The sequence below is a fragment of the Oncorhynchus clarkii genome, chromosome 22, assembly GCF_045791955.1.
Source record: "Oncorhynchus clarkii lewisi isolate Uvic-CL-2024 chromosome 22, UVic_Ocla_1.0, whole genome shotgun sequence".
In the NCBI taxonomy this organism is placed as follows: domain Eukaryota; kingdom Metazoa; phylum Chordata; class Actinopteri; order Salmoniformes; family Salmonidae; genus Oncorhynchus; species Oncorhynchus clarkii.
This window is the reverse complement of record NC_092168.1, coordinates 5457278-5481278: the sequence shown is the minus strand read 5'-3', so window position 1 is coordinate 5481278 and position 24001 is coordinate 5457278. Positions and strand designations below refer to the sequence as shown.

Below are 24001 nucleotides of genomic sequence, written 5' to 3'. Positions count from 1 at the left end.
CTTCCTCTTCCTCTGAAGAGGAGGAGTAGCAGGGATTGGTCCAAAATTCAGCGTGGTTATCTTGATACATCTTTAATTAAGATAATACAGAACAATACAAAAACAATAAACGTAATGTGAAAACCTAAACAGCCTTATCTGGTGCAAACAAACACGGAGACAGGAACAATCACCCACCAAACACTCAAAGAATATGGCTGCCTAAATATGGTTCCCAATCAGAGACAACGATAAACACCTGCCTCTGATTGAGAACCACTCTAGGCAACCATAGACAACTATACTACACCACAATCCCATAACCTACAAAAACCCCAAGACAAAACACACCACATAAATAACCCATGTCACACCCTGGCCTGACCAAAATAATAAAGAAAACACAAAATACTAAGACCAGGGTGTGACAAGCAGCGATTCTGTCCTGGGTGCATATTGAATGGAACAGTGTAACATTGTACTGTGTGTGTTCTTGTTGTTATTATTATTTATTATTATTATTAGAATTACACAACAGCTTCTAACACTTATTGGTTTCATAATACCATCATCGTTTTAAGAACGAGTCAGAACATGGTTGTGTGTATATGGCAGCTGTAGAGAACGTGTGAATTCATTGATATGTTATAGCTATCATACTGTATCCATGTTATAACACAATTCAACTAGTTACTAGTGTAAATAAATTGAGTAGTTATAGCAGTTCCTTATTTCACTTTGTTGGATCAGCAAGTGATGGTCCTGCCATACATGGATTAGTTCGAACCATAGAGAGTGAGTTTGGCCATTGTGGTTTCAAAATTATAGTGTAGAAAACTTCATAATTTCAGGGTTGTGCTATATGAATTCAAACACTTTCTAAAAGCACATCCTTTTGATGGTAGAAGTTGTCAGAAAGTGACATCCGAGGTGTTGTGTTGTGCCCACCATTGGTTGAGACACCTCCAGGATTAGAAGTAGAATCCAGTTGCTCATCATTTACTGAGCGGAATGCCTGGTGGCGGGAACATAGTGTCCCAGCTCTAAAGTTGTCTAACCTCCCTCTTTTTCTTTATTTCTCCCTCTTTCTTTCTCTCTCCCCCCCTCTCTATCTTTTCCCCAATCTCTCTCTTTCCCTGCCTCTTTTTCCCCATCCTTTTCTTTTCTCTCTTCCCCTCCATCCTGTCTTTCTCTCTCTCTCTCCCTCTCTCTATCTCGCTGTACTCTCTGTAATGTATCTATTTGACTGGGCTGAGCACTATGGGCTACATTCTCCCCTGTTGTTCAGGAATGTAGCAATGAAGGCGGGGGATGCTGCTTCTGCTTGCCTGAGCAGGACCACGAGACCACATAGGGCTGAGCTGGCTCTTGGGTTTGTCTGTACAGGTTGGGTTTGTCTACGAAGAACGAGTCCGCCGAGAGCAGACATGAAAGATGTCTGTCAAATGAACTCCCCTCCCTCACTCCTTGGTTGGAGCCCCCTCTACCCCTCCTTGTCCTCCTCTCCTCTATCTCCATAAATGCAGCTGATATGCGACACATCTCTAACAGCATCTGCGAAAGGCCTCTCCTTCCTTATCTGCCAGAAATGGCTTTGTGATGTCTCTCCTTGTTATAGCCTTTTCAAACACTCCTTCAGGTGCTGCGATAGTGCCCTGGGGAACTTGTGCACACACACACACACACACACACACACATAATTGTCCATATCGTCTATGCACACCACATATTTATATTCCAGACTCTGACATTGCAAGTTTAGATATTTCTTAATTTTTGTAATTGATTATTTGTGTATTATTATTGTACTGTACACTTACTGCACTGTTGGAGCTAGTAACATAAGCATTACACCCCTTGCTAATCTGTGTACTCAACAACTAATCCATTGCTGGAATGCTCCTCGCGGTGTGCACATTTTTGCTCTGGCCCAGCACGAACACATCCAATTCAACTTTGTTTATTCTTTGTGTTGGTGCTGGGCTAGAAGACAAAAGTGCACCCTCTGTGGGTCCCCTAGTTATGGATTGACAAACACTGCTATAGGCATAGCAGTTCTGGGATGATGACCTTCTTGAAGGCGTTTTGAGATGTTCCTTTGAGTGCTGCCATCTGCTGGAATGGGTTACCCCTGATGTTTTCATGACACCATAGCTACGGTAACATCCTTGGCTTTCATGCAGGACATGAGGAGAGTTGAGAGGGAAGCTATACCTGAATTGTGTATTTTTCTCTATGCAGTGTAGCAATCAGAATTTATGTTTTATGGGAGTACTCGCCTACTAGACATTTTTGTCAGCTGAAGGGGTGTATGTTGTTGGACAGGTTCAAGATACTCCTATCTCCTGCAATCTTATTTTATGTTGTGGATATTTGTCATGGACACTTATATTAATTCATTTCCACAGTTTCCTGGTGTAGGAAAATAATACTATACATTTTTCTCAAACGTACCACCTTTAATTAATTAATCTAAATCCTATAATCTCCCCCTTTATCTCTTGAGACAATCAGTTGTCTCTTGCAAAATCTATTTTATTTGAATGAATCTGTGTAAAGCTTAAGTATGTGTGTGTGTGTGTTTAAGGTGTTCTATTATTTTTATGTATACTTTATTATCTCAAATTGCTTCGTAATCAACACGTGTAGGCTAACAATGAAAGGGGGTTACTTACAGACCCTTCCCAACAATTCAGAAAGAAAAGTATAACAATTATAGAAAAAAATAACAAAAGTAATTAATACACACTGAGTAACAATAATAATATACAGCTGCGTTACAGCCTAAATTCAACATTTATTACATTAATTTAGTTATCCTGCATCTACCCACAATACCCCATAATGACAAGTTGAACATTTTTGCAAATGTATAGAAAAATTAAATACATAAATATCTACACATTTGCATAAGTATTCACACCCCTGAGTCAATACTTTGTAGAAGCACCTTTGGCGGTGATTACAGCTTTGAGTCATCTTGGGTATGTCTGTGTCAGCTTTTTTGCAAACTACAGGTGTGCTGTCATATGCCCTTTTTCAGGAGGATCTTCCATCTGGCCACTCTCCCATAAAGCCCAAATTGGTGGGCTTCATGTGCCCAAGTGCTGGGTTGAGGTCAGGCTATGTGCATGCCAGTCAAGTTCTTCAACACCGATCTCAACAAACCATTTCTATATGGACCTCGCTTTGTCCACAGGGGAATTGTCATGCTGAAACAGGAAAGGGCATTACCCAAACTGTTGCCACAAAATTGGAAGAACAGAATCTTCTCAAATTTCATTGTATGCTGTAGTGTTAAGATTTCCCTTCACTGGAACTAAGGATCTGAGCCCGAACCATGAAAAACAGCCCCAGACCATTATTCCTCCTCAACCAAAGTTCACAGTTGGCACTATGCATTGGGGCAGGTTCTCGTTCTCCTGGCATCCACCAAACCCAGATTTGTCAGTCAGACAGCCAGATGGTGAAGAGTGATTCATCAATCCAGAAAACACATTTCCACTGCTCCAGAGTCCAATGGCGGCGAGCTTTACACCACTCCATGGGGTTCTTGGCATTGTGCATGGTGATCTTGGGCTTGTGTGCCGCTGCTAGGCCGTGGAAACCCATTTCTGGAAGCTCCCGACAAACAGTTATTGTGCTGACGTTGCTTCCAGTTTGGAACTCGGTAGTGAGTGTTGCAACTGTGGACAGACGATTTTTACACGCTACGCACTTCAGCACTCAGTGGTCCCGTTCTGTGAGCTTGTGTGGCCTACTACTTCGCGGCTGAGCCATTGTTGCTCCTAGACGTTTCTACTTCACAATCACAGCACTTACAGTTGACAGGGGCAGCTCTAGCAGGGCAGAAAATGGACAAACTACTTGTTGTAAAGGTGGCATTCTATGATGGTGCCATGTTGAAAGTCACTGAGCTCTTCAGTAAGGCCATTCTACTGCCAATGTTTGTCAATGGAGATTGCATGGCTGTGTGCTTGCAAGGCTGTCATCAAGGCAAAGGGTTGCTACTTTGAAGAATCTCAAATCGAATTTTTTTTTGGGTTACTACATTATTCTTTGTGTTATTTCATAGTTTTGATGTCTTCGCTATTATTCTACAATGTAGAAAATAGTAAAAATAAAGAAAAACCCTTGAATGAGCTGGTGTGTCCAAACTTTAGATTGGTACTGTATTCCAGTCTGCTACCATGTTCTGTTGCTTATCTTTTGCTTCATCGAACCACTTCTGTATTGAATGCGTCACTCGTACTTCCTATTTGAGTTTTTGCTTATAAGCGGGAATTTGGAGGATAGAGGTATGGTCAGATTTTCCAAAAGGAGGGCGATGGAGAGCCTTGTATGCAGTTCTGTGTTCTGTGTTTGGAGTAAAGAATCTAGAGTCTAGATCTAGAATTTTGTTGCCTCTAGTTTCACAGGTGACATGCTGGTAATGAGATGAAACGAGATTTCAGTTTCACTGGATTAAAATCACAAGCCAGGAAAAGTGCTTCCTCTGGGTGAGCATTTTCTTGTTTGCTTATGGCCCTATACAGCTCGTTGAGTGCAGTGTTAGTGCCAGCATCCGTCGTATGTGGTGGTAAATAGACAGCTATGAAAAATATACATGGAAACACTCTTGGTAAGTAGTAGTTTATGACATCCTTGGAGAGCTCTTTGGTCTTGGCCATGGTGGAGAGTTTGGAATCTGATTGATTGATTGCTTCTGTGGACAGGTGTCTTTTATACAGGTAACAAACTGAGATTAGGAGCACTCCCTTTAAGAGTGTGCTCCTTATCTCAGCTCGTTACCTGTATAAAAGACACCTGGGAGCCAGAAATCTTTCTGATTGAGAGGGGGTCAAATACTTATTTCCCTCATTAAAATGTAAATCAATTTATAACATTTTTGACATGCGTTTTTCTGGATTTTTGTTGTTAGAATTATAGACTGATCATTTCTTTGTCAATGGGCAAATGTACAAAATCAGCAGGGGATCAAATACTTTTTTTCCCCTCACTGTATGAGTGAATGACAGAAAAGTGAAGTGTGTTTTTTGTGTAAATTTGAATATGAATGTGAGTTGGTAAAGTGAGAAGTGTGTGTCATTTGTTACACCCGTGTCTGGAGTCCACGTACCAGTGCTTGTTTATTCACTACTGCCCTGTCTTTATGGTCACTTCCAGTAAGAGGCCAATGACCCTCGCTAGCTGTAACAACAAGGGCCAGAGGGGCTGCCAAAAGGCCCCTGGGTGTGTGGAGTGTTACTAAAGATCCCCTCATTGCAAGTTGGTTTATTGTCGCCGTCTATCCTGCCTGAGTTATTTTGTTTGGCCTGCAGTCAAAAAGGCACCAACGCTAACGGTCACCCTCTTGAAATGGACCCAGATATGTTACACACTTCGAACTAGCTGCAGTCTTATGGCCCCCAGTCTACTTCAATGTCTTTTTTTCACCACTCTGCTTTATCAAATATATGAATGAGAGCTAGGTCTGAGGTTGTAAATAGAGTTGCAAATACCCATAAATGATTCACACCAGCTATATTTAGGCCTAGCCATTGTATATTTGCTGTACGATTTAAGAAGACACCTAATCTCAGAGGTCGTGTATTGTGAATAGTAGTGCGTAGTGGTAGATGATTGGACAGCGTTCGGCCTATTGGATTACCCTGTTCTTGTTGCCGTTTTTAATTAGGCAAGTCCATTCATTGACTCATTGACAACGGCAGCCTTACGAGTCATTCCTCGGGTTATATTACATAGGTATTGTCTGAAGAAGGGGATGCAGGTTAGGAGACAGTGCTTTGGTATCACTCCTGCTTCATATGAACAGTCATACCATTTTGTCATAATTTCCAGTCACAATTTGAGTGACAGACTCCAGGAAAGGTTTATTGAGACTACTGCTTTAAAGCCTATTGATGTCTCTTTCTTTTTACATGCTATGTAATTTTTTTATGGGTCAAATTCATCTTCAATGAACTCTATGTATTCTTATAAACGAGTGCCTCTAAAAATGTTTCAGGTTTCTTTTGACTTTTGACTAGTACTTTTCTGGAAAGATGTCCTCCTACCTTCCTGTTTGTGGGAAGAGTGTTCTCCTCACAATAGGTAGCAGCTGTGGAGGAGAGGTGGGTTGGATGTGAACTGGACAAGAGGAAGCGGATGTTTCAAACCCACGCGGAGATTGTCTGTGATTTCAGCGCACAGGGCTTTACAAGTGATGCCAAAAAGACAATAAGTATGCAATTCAACCATTTTCTGCTTCTTGTCCCAGTTTTTCCACTCAAGTTATCACGTCGATTGGCATCCAACTGCCCTTGTCCACTATACACATTTCCAGTGCCAGTCATTCAACAGCCACCTCCTGATTGCACAGAATAGGTTCAATGCCAAGTTCATATCTGCCACACCATGCCTCCACAAACCCCTCAGACTTGGTATACAATCACGACTTCCCAAAATGTTTTGGACTCTGGCCAAAGAAGATATTACATCCAATAATAGTTAATGCATGGTGTTACAAGCATTCTCAGGCCAGGTCCTTGTTGGGTGCTTTTCACATAGAGTTTCTTTGTAATTAATTTGGCCTCTGTGCAAATGTCGGTTCCTTGATGGTGTTAAGGGGTGATCCCTTGTGACTCAGCTCAACTGTGATTCCATCCGACAGTAACCTCTGAGCCTATTTCAGTATGCTCCAAACTGAAGAAAACAGACGTAGGATTTCACACTTGGTTCCTTTCAGCCAATTTCATGTGAAGTGTGAACACTCCAAAGGAACTCAGACACCTCAAAAGAGCCCTTGGAGCAAACCAAACTGAGACCATCTCGAATTCTGTGGTCCGGTTCCCTTTTTTAGACAGAATTGAACATAAAGTTCCCCAGGTTCCCTTGTTATTATTCCTGCACCACACACTAGACTACTACAACACTGTTTCCCCTGCCAGTGCCATAAGTTCTCACATTGGTGACACAAAAGAGGGAAGATGATGATGTGCAGGTTCGCAGGAAAAACGTGAGCCGTTTATGGATATTGATTAGCGTCTGTCAAGGATGGACATACATTCCAAAATGTGTGGAATTTGTTGTTCTGATTATTTGCTTGTAATATGTTCTCTATAGGATTAGAGTACTTCGTAAATGATTCATTTGATTGGGGGGTTTGAACAACATATTTGGGGAGGATCACAATATAGGGTACAAAATCAATTCTAGCTCTTAAAGGGGCAATGGCCTACATGGGGTGTACAATGTTCAATTCTAGCATTATTTAATCTGCAGTTATTTTTCTGCTATGTATTATGTTACCAATAATATTGGTTCATGTTCATAGTGTCTTGTTAATAGTAATTGATTACAATTACTCATCTTTTAACTAAATGCAATCTATTAGCTTCCAAAATGTAAGTACGTACATCTAGCTGTCTGATAACACATTCTGATCGAATGGATTGTCCTCCACATGGTAAAAACCCAGAGTGCATTGAGTGAATGCTGGAAAAACCTGTTGGTTCCTTTCTAAACATAACAATGTGAATGCAGAGGACTAGGACCACAACATAGATTAAGTGAACTGGAAAAATAATTGAGTCCTCATTCAAAGGCAAAGAGAACTGTGTTCTTTTGTTTTATTTTAGCCCATAGTTCACTTTAAAGTCGGCTGAGATCGGCTCTTTTAAAGAGGACTATATGTGAAAACACCCTTAAACTGGGAGGAACGCAGATTTTAAGTTTTCCCGTTGCATGCCGTAATGAACATGATCCAGGTGTCTCTGTCTGCTGTGGGATTGGGATGTTCTCCTGCAATATCCCAAGCTAATATCTGGACACTTTCAGAATTTTGACCCAAAGGGAATTTAAATGAATGTAGACTTTATTTTTTCAGGACAGTCATTTAACTTCCTCTGCTGCTACTACTGTTTTAGTGTTGTTTCGATCTATATACCGTCTATGCAGCATTTACCTTCTTATCTTTCTCTCCACTGGTGGGAGACGGTTCTTCTGAAGTGCTGTAATTTGTGTATTACACTTCCATCAAGAGCTATTCAAAATATCTTCATTTGATTGGCTTAACCTACAGTGTGATTATTTTATTTTATACTGGAACAGGAATTTATGGTCTATGTCACCCAGATATCATTAGTTAAAGGAGTAAAGTTTCAAGTAGTTCCATCCAATTTACTGAGAATTTGTGTGCAGGAAAGTCTAAAACAACACTACTAAAGTCGTTGAAAGGAAAATGATCCACAAATTAGAAATGGTCTTAGTTTTGTTATTCCATTGTGCATAAATACAAGTTACAAAATGCAGTTTAAAACCTTTATTACGGTACTGCTAACCTTTTCCCAACATGCCAAGGGCCCTCAGTAAAAAAATAAAAAAATAAAAGAATGGTGTCCAAGTTTCTTAACTGAACTTAGACATAACAGTGCATACCTCACACATCCTCGCAAATAATTACCAGTTACAAATGAACATGCCTCACATAAGAAGACGACAGGATGTTTTCGATCTGCGTTATCTTTACAGCGGACGTGAAATAGATGGTGAAAAGCTGGGGCATTTGCCTTTCATTTTCTACTGCACTCAAGGTACTTTTGTTTTGTGTAGATTTCCTGTGTTGAAAACTTCCTGGCGCTGTCACTCAAAAGGCGACTTACACGGCATCAGTTCAATGGAATTTTGTCTCTACATCGTCGGGGATGTCCATGTCTCCAGCAGAGAACACGCCAAGCAAAGGATATTCTTGGGCACCCACTCTTTTGGCCTTCTCCGCCCCTCCCAGACCTATGAAACATTGCAAACCCTGTGAACTCTCTTTATCACAATTTACATTTCACATTAAGACACCTTTAGGCCCTGCCTATTCATTTCATAGCTGCGATAACAACACTTGTTTGAATTCTCCAGATGATTGCATCCATGCAAAGTCTTTGTTCTTCTCTACAGTATGTTTCTCTCTTTGGGGACTGTGGGAGACAGAAGGCTTTGGCATCTGATGCAGTGACGGAAGGGAGTGAGGGACACACCCACAGGAGATGGAGCAGAAGAGGGTCAGGTTGTGTCTGGTTGTCAGGGATGGAAGTAACTAATTACAAATACTCTTACTGTAATTGAGTAGCTTTTCCATGTAATTTTAGCATTTTTCAAAGACGATCATTTAACTTTTACTTAAGTATGTTTTGACTGAAGTATTGTACTTCTCGACCTTATTAAAACCATCCGTTACAGAGTACAATATTTTGTAGGCTATCCATAATAGTAGATCATGAGGGCAAGGAAAGTTTGCTACTGAGCCCCTCCAAAAAAAGTCAGTGACCAATCAAACAACATGTCACGCATCACACCAATATAGGCCAATCATATCAAGCTGTGCGCACAAAGTGAATAGAGATTTTATAAAATGCAAAAATAAGTTAGTTTAGTTTGAGACGTGTCATGAAAGATGTTTTTATATCAAAGCGGTGTGTGTGAAAACAATGGAGATGGAGGAGACTGTGACCAGTTCTTCAAGCACAAGAGAGGTGATTCAATGCAAGCTTTGCTTACCCAGGATGGCAGAGTTGGCAGCCGACACAAACTCTGCCTCGAACTTCAGGAAATATTGTAGAGGTAAGATAACTAGCTAGCTAGTATAGATAGCTATCTAATATTCATGACACAGTATTTAGAGAGATTTAGGATTTTTTTGCTATGTACTGTAAATTGTCTTTGTAAATTAGGATAACGTTAATCTAAAAGCCTGAGACTCAGTTAGTCCAATTGTGCATATATATATATATATATATAATTGTGTGTCTACACAATAGGTACAGCTAGGCATGGACTCATCGCAACGTTAGACAACTTGTTAGGTCTGAGAACGTGATGAACTCACTACAGTCCCAGTATCTGAGAATAATAAGTATGGAAAGTCTGTCTGGGCTATTGTAATGTCCGTGATATGATGAACTAAGTTGCCACATAAAGCAGAATTTATTTGCTGAAATATTCCATATTTGTATGTTGTGTATTTACAACTATACAGGTTTGGTCTACACAAAACATAATCTTGGCACAATGACAGAGGACGAGACAGAGCAGCATTCATCATATGACGATGATTTCTTCTCATCACTGATGCCAAAAAGGTCACAAGGTACAGGGAAGTTGGATGGGTACCATGCCTGTGCGTCAGACAATATGGACTTGCTTCATTCCTTTCCATAAATAAAGAAGCTGTCCCTCAAAATGAACAAGGGCCTGCCTGCCTCTGTGAAATTCTTAGCCGTGTCGGACTGCTCTCCACTGCAAAGCGAGCCAGGATCGACTTGATTCACTTTGACAATCAGTGCCTGCTGAAATGGAACAGCATGTTCAGCATGCTCAGAGAGATGTTCAGAGAGAAGTAGGCCTTAGAACAGAACTCCTTTTGTTTTTGCTCAAGGAACACTAAATAATCTAATGTACTCTGTACATGGAGCCTATATATAGTTTGTCAAAATAATACAGCCCATTTTCTATTTTGAGGAGTTTGCTCATTCATTTAGCATAGGAAGCTAGCTCTGTGATCACGCTGGTGGGAATGCACATTGCTTATGTGATTGCATAGGACAACACATCAAGTCCTTCATCCTCAACCAGGGATCATCAACTAGATTCAGCCGCAGGCCGTTTTTTTTTCAGCGGATGGTCTGGGGGCCGGAAAAAGCAGGTTCGGCAGGTAGCCTGGCAGTTAAGAGTGTTGGGCCAGTAACCAAAAGGTCACTGGTTTGAATCGGTGAAAAATCTTTAAATGTGCTCTTGCGCTAGCCACTTGACCTTAATTTCTCATGTAAGTCGCTCTGGTAAAAAGCGTCTGCTAAATTACTAAAATGTAAACATAATTACAAATCATTTTTAGACCGCAAATTGACCTCAAGCAGCCCACACAGATGTAATGTTTGACTAAGACATTATCATTTCAAATCTTGCTTACATTTGTATACGATCACGTGTCTCTCTATTATGAGTGGGAAGACTGGGACAGATTTCTTAAATTAAAATCACTTGGATCGGATTTCCTGGTATTATTTTGTGCAAAAATAAAACATTTATTTTTGATTTATTTATAGAAGACTCGGGGGGCCAAATAAAAGGACCCGTGGGCTGCCTGTTGGGGAACCCTGTCCTAAACTATGATAATCAAAGAGAGTTCTAAGGGAGATTGGTGTTGTGGATTTTTATGACGTTCTGACCACAATGAAAGAGTTATCACTTGGACTGCAAATGGAAATAAATCAATAAACTGCTTTATTCTAAAGTTGTCAGCACCTCCTCTATCTCTTGTGCTTGTTGTTGCGGTCAACTTAGTTTGGAGTGACTTGTTAATTTCCTTAGAAACTGGCAAACAATCAGCAACAATGGACATTTCATTTTGACAGTGTTGTGCCAATATCCTCTCCAGTGAGGGAAAATGACATTATGAGTCCATTAGCCTTTGTTTCCACTACAAGTGATCATTATACAGTCCCAAATGTTCCTTTCTGCTCTTAATTGCGAACCTCATGTGGCCACTGGGGAGAAACGCATGAGAGCAATATACCAGATTAGTTCAATCGCTGGATGTGTCTGCAAATCTTCCGTGCCTTACTGCACACTTACATTTTTATTTATTTTTTTACTTAAGACTAAGTGTAGTCGGTCCTGTGCATTACCTTAAGCACTGCAGGCTAGGGATGCACCGATATGACATTTTTGGCCAATACCGATATCCGATATTTTCCTTGCCAAGAAAAACAATACCAATTTTAAACATTTTAGTGGCCTTTTAAGCATTATAGTACAGTTGAATAATTACACAACACACACAAACACACACACACACACACGACACAGAGGTCTATGGCACTGCATCTCAGTGCAAGAGGTGTCACTACAGTCCCTGTTTCAAATCCAGGCTGTATCACATCCGGCCATGATTGGGAGTCATTCCCATTGGCAAAGCGTCGTCCGGGTTGGGCCGAGGTAGGCCGTCATTGTAAATAATAATTTGTTCTTTATTGACTTGCCTAGTTAAAGGTTTCACACACACAGATACCAAACCACACTGACCAAAAAGTTATTTTGTTGTACGTATGTCCCCATTAGGATTAGATCGTAATCAAAACCTATTTCTTTCACTTACTTGTTATGCTGCTTTGTTATTAATTTGTTCAGTCGTTTCATTCTCAACCAGGATTTCATCATACATGTCAAGCAGTGAAGTTTCAGCTCTGTCTGTCCGTGGCCTCTCTTCCTCAGTGTGCACTGTCAATCAATCAATCAATCAATCACATGTATTCATACAGCCCTTTTAACATCACCCGATGTCACAAAGTGCTGTACAGAAATTGTGCGGTAGAGAGAGAGTCCAAAACAGCAGGTCCGGGACAAGGTAGCACGTCCAGTGAACAGGTCAGGGTTCCATAGCCACAGGCAGAACAGTTGAAACTGGAACAGCAGCATGACCAGGAGACAGGACAGGTAGTCCTGAGGCATGGTCCTAGGGCTCAAGTCCTCCGATAGAAGAGAGAGAGAAAAAGAGAGAGAATTAGAGGGAGCATACTTCAATTCACATAGGACACCGGATAAGACAGGAAATATTCCAGATATAACAGACTGGCCCAAGCCCCCCGACACAAACTATTGCAGCATAAGTACTGGAGGGATATCTAGAGGGATATCGTCAACCACCAACCTACTACCCTGAGACAAGGCTGAGTATAGCCCACGAAGACCTCCCCCACGGCACAAACCCGAGGGGGGCGCTAACCCGGACAGGAAGATCACGTCAGTGACTCAACTCACTCAAGTGACGCATGGAAGAGCACCAGTAAGCCAGTGACTCAGCCCCTGAAATAGGGTTAGAGGCAGAGAATCCCAGTGGAGAGAGGGGAACCGGCCAGGCAGAGACAGCAAGGGCGGTTCGTCACTCCAGTACCTTTCCGTTCACCTTCACACACCTGGGCCAGACTACACTCAATCATAGGACCTACTGAAGAGATGAGTCTTCAATAAAGGCTTAAAGGTCGAGAGCGAGTCTGCGTCTCTCACATGGATAGGCAGACCATTACGTAAAATGTAAGCTCTATAGGAGAAAGCCCTGCCTCCAGCTCTTTGCCAGCGTGTTGTGACCTTAACGTACGTGTAGGAATTTACGGCAGGACCAAATCGGAAAGATAGTTAGGAGCAAGCCCATGTAATGCTTTGTAGGTTAGCAGTTAAACCTTGAAGTCAGCCCTAGACTTAACAGGAAGCCAGGGTAGAGAGGCTAGCACTGGAGTAATATGATACATTTGATGGGTTCTAGTCAAGTTTTAAGCAAACTGATATCTTTCTGACAGATAAGCTCTAAACCAGGCCAGAACTTGTCCGTGTAGACCAATTTGGGTCTCCAATCGCTCCAAAATAATGTGGTGATCGATGGTATCACTGTCACTGTGTCCGTTTCTATCTTGTCCAGCTGTGTATGTAACATTTCACGTAAACCCTGTTTCTTGTCTACATCAAAGTAGCGGTCCTTGTACCTAGCATCGAGCATGGTGGCGACACAGTAAAGAGGCTCAGAGAGAATGCCACCAAATAATGCCACCAAATTGGTTTTCAGCTGTGCTAACATAATTGCGAAAGGATTTTCTAATGATCAATTAGCCTTTTAAAATGGTAAACTTGGATTAGCTAACACAATGTGCTATTGGAACACAGGAGTGATGGTTGCTGATAATGGGCCTCTGTACGCCTTCCAGCTACAATGGTCATTTACAACATTAACAATGGCACATAAGCCCATTTTCAAAGTTGTTTTTTAGGGTCAGTCGTTCTTTAAGAAATTGTATTATTAGACTATTCTCTGGATCATAATATACAATTTGGACAGTGTTTCTTCCTAGCCAAAATTGATCTTTGCATTACCGCTGTCATATGACAGATAGCTAATAGGCTATTTTATCATTTTTTCTGGTGAAATTAATAAGTGAATGTTCACCACATATGTTTATCTTTCATAGAAATGGGTGAGTATGTAATGCATTTACAGTTTACGTTTATAAGCCTCTAGACTTCAGATGAAATTACATAGGTAAACAAGCAAGACCATAAAACCCTGCACATTCTCTATGTCCTTCCATCGTGCGCCTACAATTTTCACATACTTTAGTTTTTTAAGATAGGCTGGTGGACTTTCTACTTTTCATGTTTGTACAAAGAGGTTAACTCAGAGGGAACAAATGGCCCTTTTCTGTAAAACATTGAAAAGCACCAACATTTACATTGAAAGTCAACCAGCTGTTTTCTCTAAAGGTATCCTTTCTAAAGAGACCCTTTTCACTGCTGGGACAAAAGGAGGGTAGGAGGAGGAGGAGCTGTGGGAGGGAAAAGTTACAAGGGCAACCAATAAGGATGAGACCTCCTTGTCCCCGCCTTCGAATTAAAGCACTTCTCTTCACTTTTCCCCCTCTGGCTGGTGGTCTGCAGTGTGCTGGAGGAGAATGGAGCATGTGGAGTGAATCAGTGGCAGTGGGCATGTCACAGTTCACTCTGGGAACCTTATCAACACTGCTGGTGGAGTATATTTGGGCAGCAGCGGGATGGATTGCAAGATTGGATTCCAGCTGAGTATCTCCCTTTTAGTGGTAGTATTGGTGGGCCGTTGTGAGGCGTTGTGGTTTTCCTGGGGCAGTATAGATGGCACCACTGAGGCCCCATCGCTTGACAATGAGGGATCTGGGAACCCAGTGACTAGCAATGAATCACCAACGCCGGAGAACATTGAAGAAGTGGGGGCAGATGTCATTGAAATAGAAAGCGGGATACATAAGTTTGCGCAAACTTGGAACCAGAATGCAAAGGCCACGGAGGCCCCCAAGCTGACCACTGTGAGGTCAAAAGCCAGGAATAAGCGCCCAATGGAAAAGGGTGCCGGTCGGCCCACGTCAAGGGGAAGCAAACCTGGTAATGACATGTCCACAGTACAGGGTATGGGATCTGGTTACTGGGAGTGGTCAGGGGTTGGGAGTGGGTCTGGAGTTGGGTCCTGGTCGGGATTTGGGTCTGGTTCTGAATTCGGATCTCGGTCTGAATTTAGTTCTGAATTTGACTCAGAGTCTGAAATCAGACATGGGTCTCAAATTAGACCTGTGTCTGGAATTGGGTTTGGGTCTCAATCTGGATCTAGCATTGAATCTGGATCTGAACCAGGAGCCTCTATGTGGGATAGCCAGGAGGGAACAGTTTTACCCACAGACCTCATCGGTTTAGCAGAGAATGTCAATGTGCTTGCAGGGAAAGAGAATGAGATGCTGGGTATTGTCAAGGTGGACCTAGCAGAAAGTGTTTTGGATGAGCACAACAGAACAGCTGAGTGGAATGCTACGGTTTTCCCCATAGACAGTCAGCCCATCCCAAGTGTTAATGTCTCTCTTGAGACAACTCCCAGTAACAGAAGTAGCAACAGAGTAATTGACAGTAGCTCTAGTTGGAACGCCAATAATTTTAACTCGACAGAGTATTTTGACGAATACACTGTCTCAGGTGATTTTCTAACCCCTTTTGACAGCAACCACTCTCTCTTAGCTACTAGTGAGACGCCGGCCCCGGAATCCCCACGTTGCTGGCCAATAGATTTCCATTTGCCTTTCTGCAAATCCATGGGTGGCGACAGCTTTGTGTTGCCCAACTATTTCAATCACAGCAGTGTGAAGGAGGTCCGGGCTGTTTTGGGCTCTTGGGCGTGGCTCTTGAGGTCGCGCTGCCACCATAGCCTGGAGTGGTTTTTCTGCCTGCTGCTGTTGCCCAGGTGCCCCCGGGGACTGCCACCGCCTTGGCCTTGCCGCAGCTTCTGCGAGGTCCTGCAGGACAGCTGCTGGACAGTCCTCGATGAGGGCAGCCTCTCTATGGAGTGCCACTCTTTGCCTGATGAGGACGATGGGTATCAGTGCTTGTCAGTTAGTAACCAGAAAGGTAATCCCTGGTTAAAATGTATTCCCTTTTTGGAAATCCATTTTCAACCATCCCCAATCCCACCCCCTGTTTGTCTTTTTTTTGTCACCCAGTAGTCCTTGGACATTTATCTCGTGTTTTTTGGGCTAGTCCTGACACAGTTTGTTTTAAGTGCATTATATGAAGGTTCAGGGGACTAACCAGTGTATTTCTGTTTGCAACTCAACCCTTCGGCAACAACAATGGTGTGTGCAAAGACTAAACTAGCATGGCACTAGTGTTTTCCTCACAACCCAAACCGGTCGCATGTCAATGTATGTCCAAGTCTTCCGGTTGGCAAGTGACTAACTAAAATGTATAAGAATGTGTCACACACACACATGAACGCACACACATTCCCCAGAGGTAAAATATATATATTTTCTTCTGGATAGCTATAGACTTTAGCATAATGTAAGTTAGGTGCAGGATAAATAGTCTACTTTTGAGGGAGAGGGACTTGATGAAGTTGGAAGTTTATGTATATAGAGTTTGAGATGATGTAATAAAACCAGAGTAAGGGGCTGAAGGTCACAGTTGGATTCCGTGTTATATGATTTGTCCCTCCCAGACTTAAATTGAGTATTTATAGAGACATTTTATTTCTTTCATGTGCACTTAAAGGAGTGAAGGACACCCTGGCATGTAGTGTACATTCTATTCATAATCTTTTGGCATGCCATCTTTATATCAACAAGCTGTCACATGTATTCATAGAATAAACCATTGCAATACACATTACAAGCAGTACATGGTAACTTTGAAATGAAAATGATTACATTTCAGTTGTATGAATTGCTTGTCAAAGTTTGTGCATTCTGCTCTCTACATGGTCAAATAAGCTGTCGTGTTACATTGAGCACAAGGGAAGTGATTATTTAATTTTTTTGTGGTTTGGTGTGATACATTCAACAAGCCCACCTTTGTGTGTGAATATACTTGCATGACAGTTGATCTTATTTTAGCTTGGTGACTGTTTCAACTTGGAGACATATAGACACCAGTGGCAGGTATTTCAATGGCCTTGAGCATGATGGGGGAAAGATAAATGGTACTGGTAGAATCTTTTTTTTCCTTTCCCTGTCCAACATAAACCCTGTTCAGTCTGCATATAAAAGTGGGAAAATTGCTTTCAGCAACAAACTTGTTTTGGATGCCACTGGGTGCACATGCAACATTTTTCTTCTGCTAGTTGGGTAGAAGTTGGGTTGAGCAATAATTTGCCTATGCCATCAGTGTACCAGGATGGTAGCTCATTATATTCAGTTAAGTCAGCTCTCAGCCGTCACTGACCTTTCTAGCCTCCGATCTCATGATTAGATCCCGCCCTGCTGTTATGGTACAGTGAGAGGGGGCTCTCAGGATTCACTTTTGGCCTAAGCATGCCGTGGCAAAATCTCTAAACCACATGTTGCGCTCCAATTGACTTTCTTCTCTTTGCCAGGTAGTAATGTGGAAACACATATGCTTATGGTTTCTATGTCAAATGAGTGCATTTTATCTTGTAGGCGTTTTTCTGAATCTGCACATAACTTTTCAAATACTTCAGCAGACAAATTTCCTAAAATGGAAAAACATGAAACATAAAAAATATTCTTACAATGTTGGAGAGGAGGTGGTGTAGGTACACTACATGACCAAAAGTATGTGGACACATTCTTGTCGAAAATCTCATTCCGAAATCATGGGCATTAATATGGAGTTGGTCCACCTTTGCTGCTATAACAGCCCCCACTCTTCTGGGAAGGCTTTCTACTAGATGAAGGAACATTGCTGCGGGGACTTGCTTCCATTCAGCCACAAGCACATTAGTGAGGTCGGCACTGATGTTGGGCGATTAGGCCTGGCTCACAGTCGGCGTTCCAATTCATCCCAAATATGTTTGATGGGGTTGAGGTCAGGGCTCTGTGCAGGCCAGTCAAGTTCTTCCACTCCGATCTTGACAAACCGTTTCTGTATGGACATCGATTTGTGCACAGGGGCATTGTCATGCTTAAAAAGGTAAGTGCCTTCCACAAACTGTTGCCACAAAGTTGGAAGCACAGCATGGTCTAGAATGTCATTGTATGCTGTAGCATTACGATTTCCCTTCACTGGAACTAAGGGGCCTAGTCTGAACCATGAAAAACAGCCCCATACCATTATTCCTCTTCCACCAGACTTTACATTTGGCACTATGCATTCGGGAAGGTAGCGTCCACCAAACCCAGATTTGTTCATCGGACTGCCAGATGGTGAAGCGTGATTCATCACTCCAGAGAACTCGTTTCCGCTGCTCCAGAGTCAATGGCGTCGAGCTTTACACCACTCCCATAACAGCACTTTCAGTTGACCGGGGAAGCTCTAGCATGTCATAAATTTGACAAACTGACTTGTTGGAAAGGTGGCAGCCTATGACAGTGCCACGTTGAAAGTAATTGAGCAGCCATTCTACAGCCAATGTTTGTCTATGGAGATTGCATGGCTGTTTGCTCGATTTTATACACCTGTCAGGCACGGTTGTGGCAGAAATTGCAGAATCCACTAATTTGAAAGGGTGTCCACATACTTTTGTGTATATATAGTGTACATTTCAATGAATAAGTAATTCAAAAAGAAGAGACACCTTGTTTGCCCTATTAAGACCCCATAAATGTTTACAATAAGTAGTTGTTTAAAGGTACTGAAAATGGCTCCAGATTACGAAGTTGTCAAATTAATATAGTGGTGGAGAGTGATGCCATTTCACCCTGATCAGGGTGGTGTATTTGGAGTTTCAGTGCTCACATTCATATCATCCGGCTTTACACTATCTCTTTTTACGGCACTGCTATCTCTAGACAGCTTGCTCCACTGACAGGCTTTAGTGGACAAGATGTCTCTGGTCTGACACTAAGTGAATCTGTAGAGTGAATCTGAAAAGTCTCAGAAATGTAGGAAACACCAATGTGATTATCTGAAACATTCAGAGTATGTGCCAGGCTAAATGAAATAAGTCACATTGTAAATGACCTCAGGGCAAGTCATGCTCTGCACTCATGTTTTAAAATGAGTCCTTGAGGGCAGGATTTTTATTGCCGCTATCTAAGAGCAGTAGTTCAGCAGTGAGGCTGAGGAATATGTGCTTGGTATTGCCTATTAGAGCTGCCTTGAGGTACAGCTCTATTTATCCATTATAGCCTATCATCTTAGTCAAGACCAAAAAAAAAAAATCCCGCTGACAGACCATCTGGTTACACTCACCCACATAATGGTCCCTTGGTTGAAGTCCATCAGCCTGTGCAAAACAAATGGGTTTTGGGTGTAACAAATGGCTCTCATATTACTTCGTTTTTGGGTGATCGCTGAGATGCTGAGTATGCCACATTAACATATTGCACTACTCATGTGGTACCTGTTACGATAGCAAAATTGCTTGATTTTCTGAAGTGAACTGCAGTGGTGCAGCTCAGTGTTGAAATGTTAACAGGTTGACGGCTTCAGCTTTCATTAGACTGCAGGTCACAGTTGAATAGCCGAGCTAATGTGTCACAACCTGTAAAGACCAACCCTAAAGCCAAAATCGGTCTGTTTCGTTGTTTATTAGCCCAGGGTAACTCAATATGGGTATTTTCCCAACCCCCAACACTCTTCCACCAAATACTTCCCTCGCTGGTAAATACTTTCATGGTGTTGTGTGTGTGTGCTTCGTCATGGCTACTATTTCAGACACTTCCCACTATCTACAGTTCCTGTGGACATCGTGTGTGGGAGAGGGCACTTGCTTTATCCCTATCTGTACCCCCTCATGCCCCCACTTGTCATTTGAATGGTGATGGGCCGCTTATGGAAGAGTCTCTCATCGCTTCCCTTCATAATTCTGAGCCGGAATTTGGGCGGGTGCTCAGTGGGTTCACAGGGGGTTGTCATGTTGACTTCATCAGGGCCCTGCACAGCAGAGTACAATGAGGCAGTTTACACACTTTCTATATGGAGAGATGTGTGGGAGGGTCACTGCCCATGGGAACATTGCACTGCTGTTGCCCTTGTGCATGAGTGGATCAGATACAGTGCCTTGCGAAATTATTCGGCCCCCTTGAACTTTGCGACCTTTTGCCACATTTCAGGCTTCAAACATAAAGATATAAAACTGTATTTTTTTGTGAAGAATCAACAACAAATGGGACACAATCATGAAGTGGAACGACATTTATTGGATATTTCAAACTTTTTTAACAAATCAAAAACAAAAAAATTGGGCGTGCAAAATGATTCAGCCCCCTTAAGTTAATACTTTGTAGGGCCACCTTTTGCTGCGATTACAGCTGTAAGTCGCTTGGGGTATGTCTCTATCAGTTTTGCACATCGAGAGACTGACATTTTTTCCCATCCTCCTTGCAAAACAGCTCGAGCTCAGTGAGGTTGGATGGAGAGCATTTGTGAACAGCAGTTTTCAGTTCTTTCCACAGATTCTCGATTGGATTCAGGTCTGGACTTTGACTTGGCCATTCTAACACCTGGATATGTTTATTTTTGAACCATTCCATTGTAGATTTTGCTTTATGTTTTGGATCATTGTCTTGTTGGAAGACAAATCTCCGTCCCAGTCTCAGGTCTTTTGCAGACTCCATCAGATTTTCTTCCAGAATGGTCCTGTATTTGGCTCCATCCATCTTCCCATCAATTTTAACCATCTTCCCTGTCCCTGCTGAAGAAAAGCAGGCTCAAACCATGATGCTGCCACCACCATGTTTGACAGTGGGGATGGTGTGTTCAGCTGTGTTGCTTTTACGCCAAACATAACGTTTTGCATTGTTGCCAAAAAGTTCAATTTTGGTTTCATCTTGCCAGAGCACCTTCTTCCACATGTTTGGTGTGTCTCCCAGGTGGCTTGTGGCAAACTTTAAACGACACTTTTTATGGATATCTTTAAGAAATGGCTTTCTTCTTGCCACCCCTCCATAAAGGCCAGATTTGTGCAATATACGACTGATTGTTGTCCTATGGACAGAGTCTCCCACCTCAGCTGTAGATCTCTGCAGTTCATCCAGAGTGATCATGGGCCTCTTGGCTGCATCTCTGATCAGTCTTCTCCTTGTATGAGCTGAAAGTTTAGAGGGACGGCCAGGTCTTGGTAGATTTGCAGTGGTCTGATACTCCTTCCATTTCAATATTATCGCTTGCACAGTGCTCCTTGGGATGTTTAAAGCTTGGGAAATCTTTTTGTATCCAAATCCGGCTTTAAACTTCTTCACAACAGTATCTCGGACCTGCCTGGTGTGTTCCTTGTTCTTCATGATGCTCTCTGCGCTTTTAACGGACCTCTGAGACTATCACAGTGCAGGTGCATTTATACGGAGACTTGATTACACACAGGTGGATTGTATTTATCATCATTAGTCATTTAGGTCAACATTGGATCATTCAGAGATCCTCACTGAACTTCTGGAGAGAGTTTGCTGCACTGAAAGTAAAGGGGCTGAATAATTTTGCACGCCCAATTTTTCAGTTTTTGGATTTGTTAAAAAAGTTTGAAATATCCAATAAATGTCGTTCCACTTCATGATTGTGTCCCACTTGTTGTTGATTCTTCACAAAAAAATACAGTTTTATATCTTTATGTTTGAAGCCTGAAATGTGGCAAAAGGTCGCAAAGTTCCAGGGGGCCGAATACTTTCGCAAGGCACTGTAGTGGGTAGTTCAACCACTTCAACAACTGGGAGCAGTGGCATGAAATCAAATGGTTTAACTCATTAGCCATGTTAGTAATGTCTAGGGTTTTGTCATGGTCACTTGCTTTCCTTTGAAAGATAAGCGGTTACAGATTTCAGGGTTGTTGGGGTCAATTGCATTTACATTTGATTTGTTTTAACGTGGCAAATTGAAGAAATGTCCAAGAAAGTCCTCTTTGAAAAGAAGGAGACATTGGGTAAGGGCATTGACTGACCTAGTATGGAGTCCATTCCTGCAGTGGTCAGCAGGTGGAGCTAGTACCTAGTTATCCATGCTCTTAGATACCCCCACATTTCTATATCATTAATGATATTCTCCCTTCAATGTGTACCATACCAAATTATGACCTGATGATGAATGAAATTGTCTCCCTGAATTGTGTATACATTGGCCTATATATAGCATGATGTTCCGTATGAATCTTTTGACCATGTACAAATGGAAAAGAAGAATGACCTGTAATATTTGTTGGCACCTCTCCAATGCATTGTTTTCTTTTTGTTTTGTGTTGCTTTGTATGCACGTACATCATTCAGTAGGCCTATTGGCCATTTCATAGGCTACAGGCCTGCCTACCTCTGGATGGGATAGGGTGGGTGGGAATAGAGATAGGAAAGTCATGTTGATGTTAGGCTGTATATGTTTGTGCATGTGTATGTATCTTGTTTGTTTATTTTGGTCTCGTCTGAATAAATAAACTATATAAAAAAGGAGACATTGCTTCATAAAAGGGCAGTCTGCTGTTCAAACAATAACAAAGTAGTCACCCCGCCTCTGCGGGATGGAAAAATGTAATCACTCTTAAATTCATTGACTATGGATGCAAGAACTAACCAGCTATGATATCAAAATTATAGTTTGAACGATGTTTTGAGGCTCTACAGTGTTTGTTTACAATTGCATTGATTACAAACAAATGAGTAAAACAAGATTATATGTTGGGTTATAGTGGGGTACCACAGTTGAACTAGGCTCATGAGGCATTTATATAGTTATGTTCTTAAACAATCAATTGGTGTAATAGCCCAAAAATCACAATTGCCCATGTAGTTTAACTTTAATTTAACATTTCTGGAATTGACTGAATTTAAATAGTTAATCCCAACGTCTCTAACTGCTACGGTGGTCCGTATGTCTTCCCCACTGCCAGACAAACTCTGGCAGTGGGATCATGTATATATTAGGGTATGTGTTTGTGTTTTTGTGGCTTTGCGGTTTCTATTCCCAGGGGTTCATACTATACTGTGTCTGACACTGATTATCCACAATGCAGTGGTTCCATGCAGGGAGTCTAATATTGTATCCCATGACAGTAAGGCTTAAAGCTGGCAGAGATCTCACGCAGGTGTTCGCCATGGAAAAACATTTCTAAGCTGCACTCTGAGAGTTCCAATTATGGGCACAATGTTCTCAATCATTCACTGACAGAAGCTCCTAGCTCCCTGGTTTCTGTTACAATGGGAAGGCCAATTAAATGGTCCTTAGTATAGTAGAGATACAGAAGTAATTTTCAGCTGGAGTATGACCATGCAGAGCACCTCTTGATTAAACAGTTTTCAATTACTTTTGGTAATTTTGGTTGCCATTTAGTTTTTTCCAGAGCTATTTATTGAAGCATTGAAGGAACACCCTGCCAAATTGCTCAAGGCACAGCATTCCCATCTCGTCATTTTCTGAGGTGATATGATTAGGGCCCGGTACCGAGTCTGCAGAGCTTAAGTGGTACCCACTCCGTCAGCACTTGTCTTTTTGGAAATCGTGCTCAAATCTTACTGCTGGCTATGTAGTTAGAATCCCCCCCCCCCATAAGCCATAAGTTATGTGCTATGGTCATATTTAAAGAGAATGCAATTTAGGCCTCGTCACCAAAAGTGCAAAAATGTTGGATGCATGGAAAGGGTACAACCTGGTGGTCATCAGAGTGCAATGCATTTCCTTTCCATCCACATTTGAATATGACTTTACCTTGAATGCATCCTCCATATGCACCATTGAACTCTCACTTGTTTCCAATGGGGAAAATGAATGTGAAAATAAATTGGAAGTTTCCTTGCCTGTCTGTGTGTTATTTAAATAAACAACTTGATAACACAGAAGTCCCAAACGCTAGTGTCATGTTAAGATATCAGATTTCAAAATCCTTCCAGACATTTTTGCACAGTGAGGTACTAGCCAAACCAGATCAAACCAGACACATCTGATCTTCTAAATTGCTTAAAAGAAGCAGTCACACCTCTTTACTCAATGAGGTTCTGTTTAACTCCTATAATATAATAGACAAAACTCAAATTACCAACGAGTTGAACCAACATTTTATAGCAGCAGGCCATTTATTTGAAAAGGGCAATAAGGACAACTCTGAAAAGACTGTTCA

At 41.8% G+C, this 24001-nt stretch overlaps 1 protein-coding gene across 4 annotated transcripts in view; it reads left to right on the top strand.

Annotated features, from left to right (window-relative positions):
- Positions 1–24001, top strand: part of LOC139380214 (collagen alpha-1(XVIII) chain-like) — a 180166-nt gene that overhangs the window by 66384 nt on the left and 89781 nt on the right. The window contains exon 1 of one of the 4 annotated variants that reach the window (XM_071122706.1): positions 14426–15918. The exons of 2 other annotated variants lie outside the window; for them this stretch is intronic. In XM_071122706.1, coding sequence (XP_070978807.1) covers positions 14547–15918 — 1372 coding nt within the window. In that variant the 5' untranslated portion in view covers positions 14426–14546. Of the gene's footprint in view, positions 1–14425; positions 15919–24001 lie in introns of those variants that run through there. One more of the 4 variants, XM_071122707.1, reaches the window with a different exon arrangement.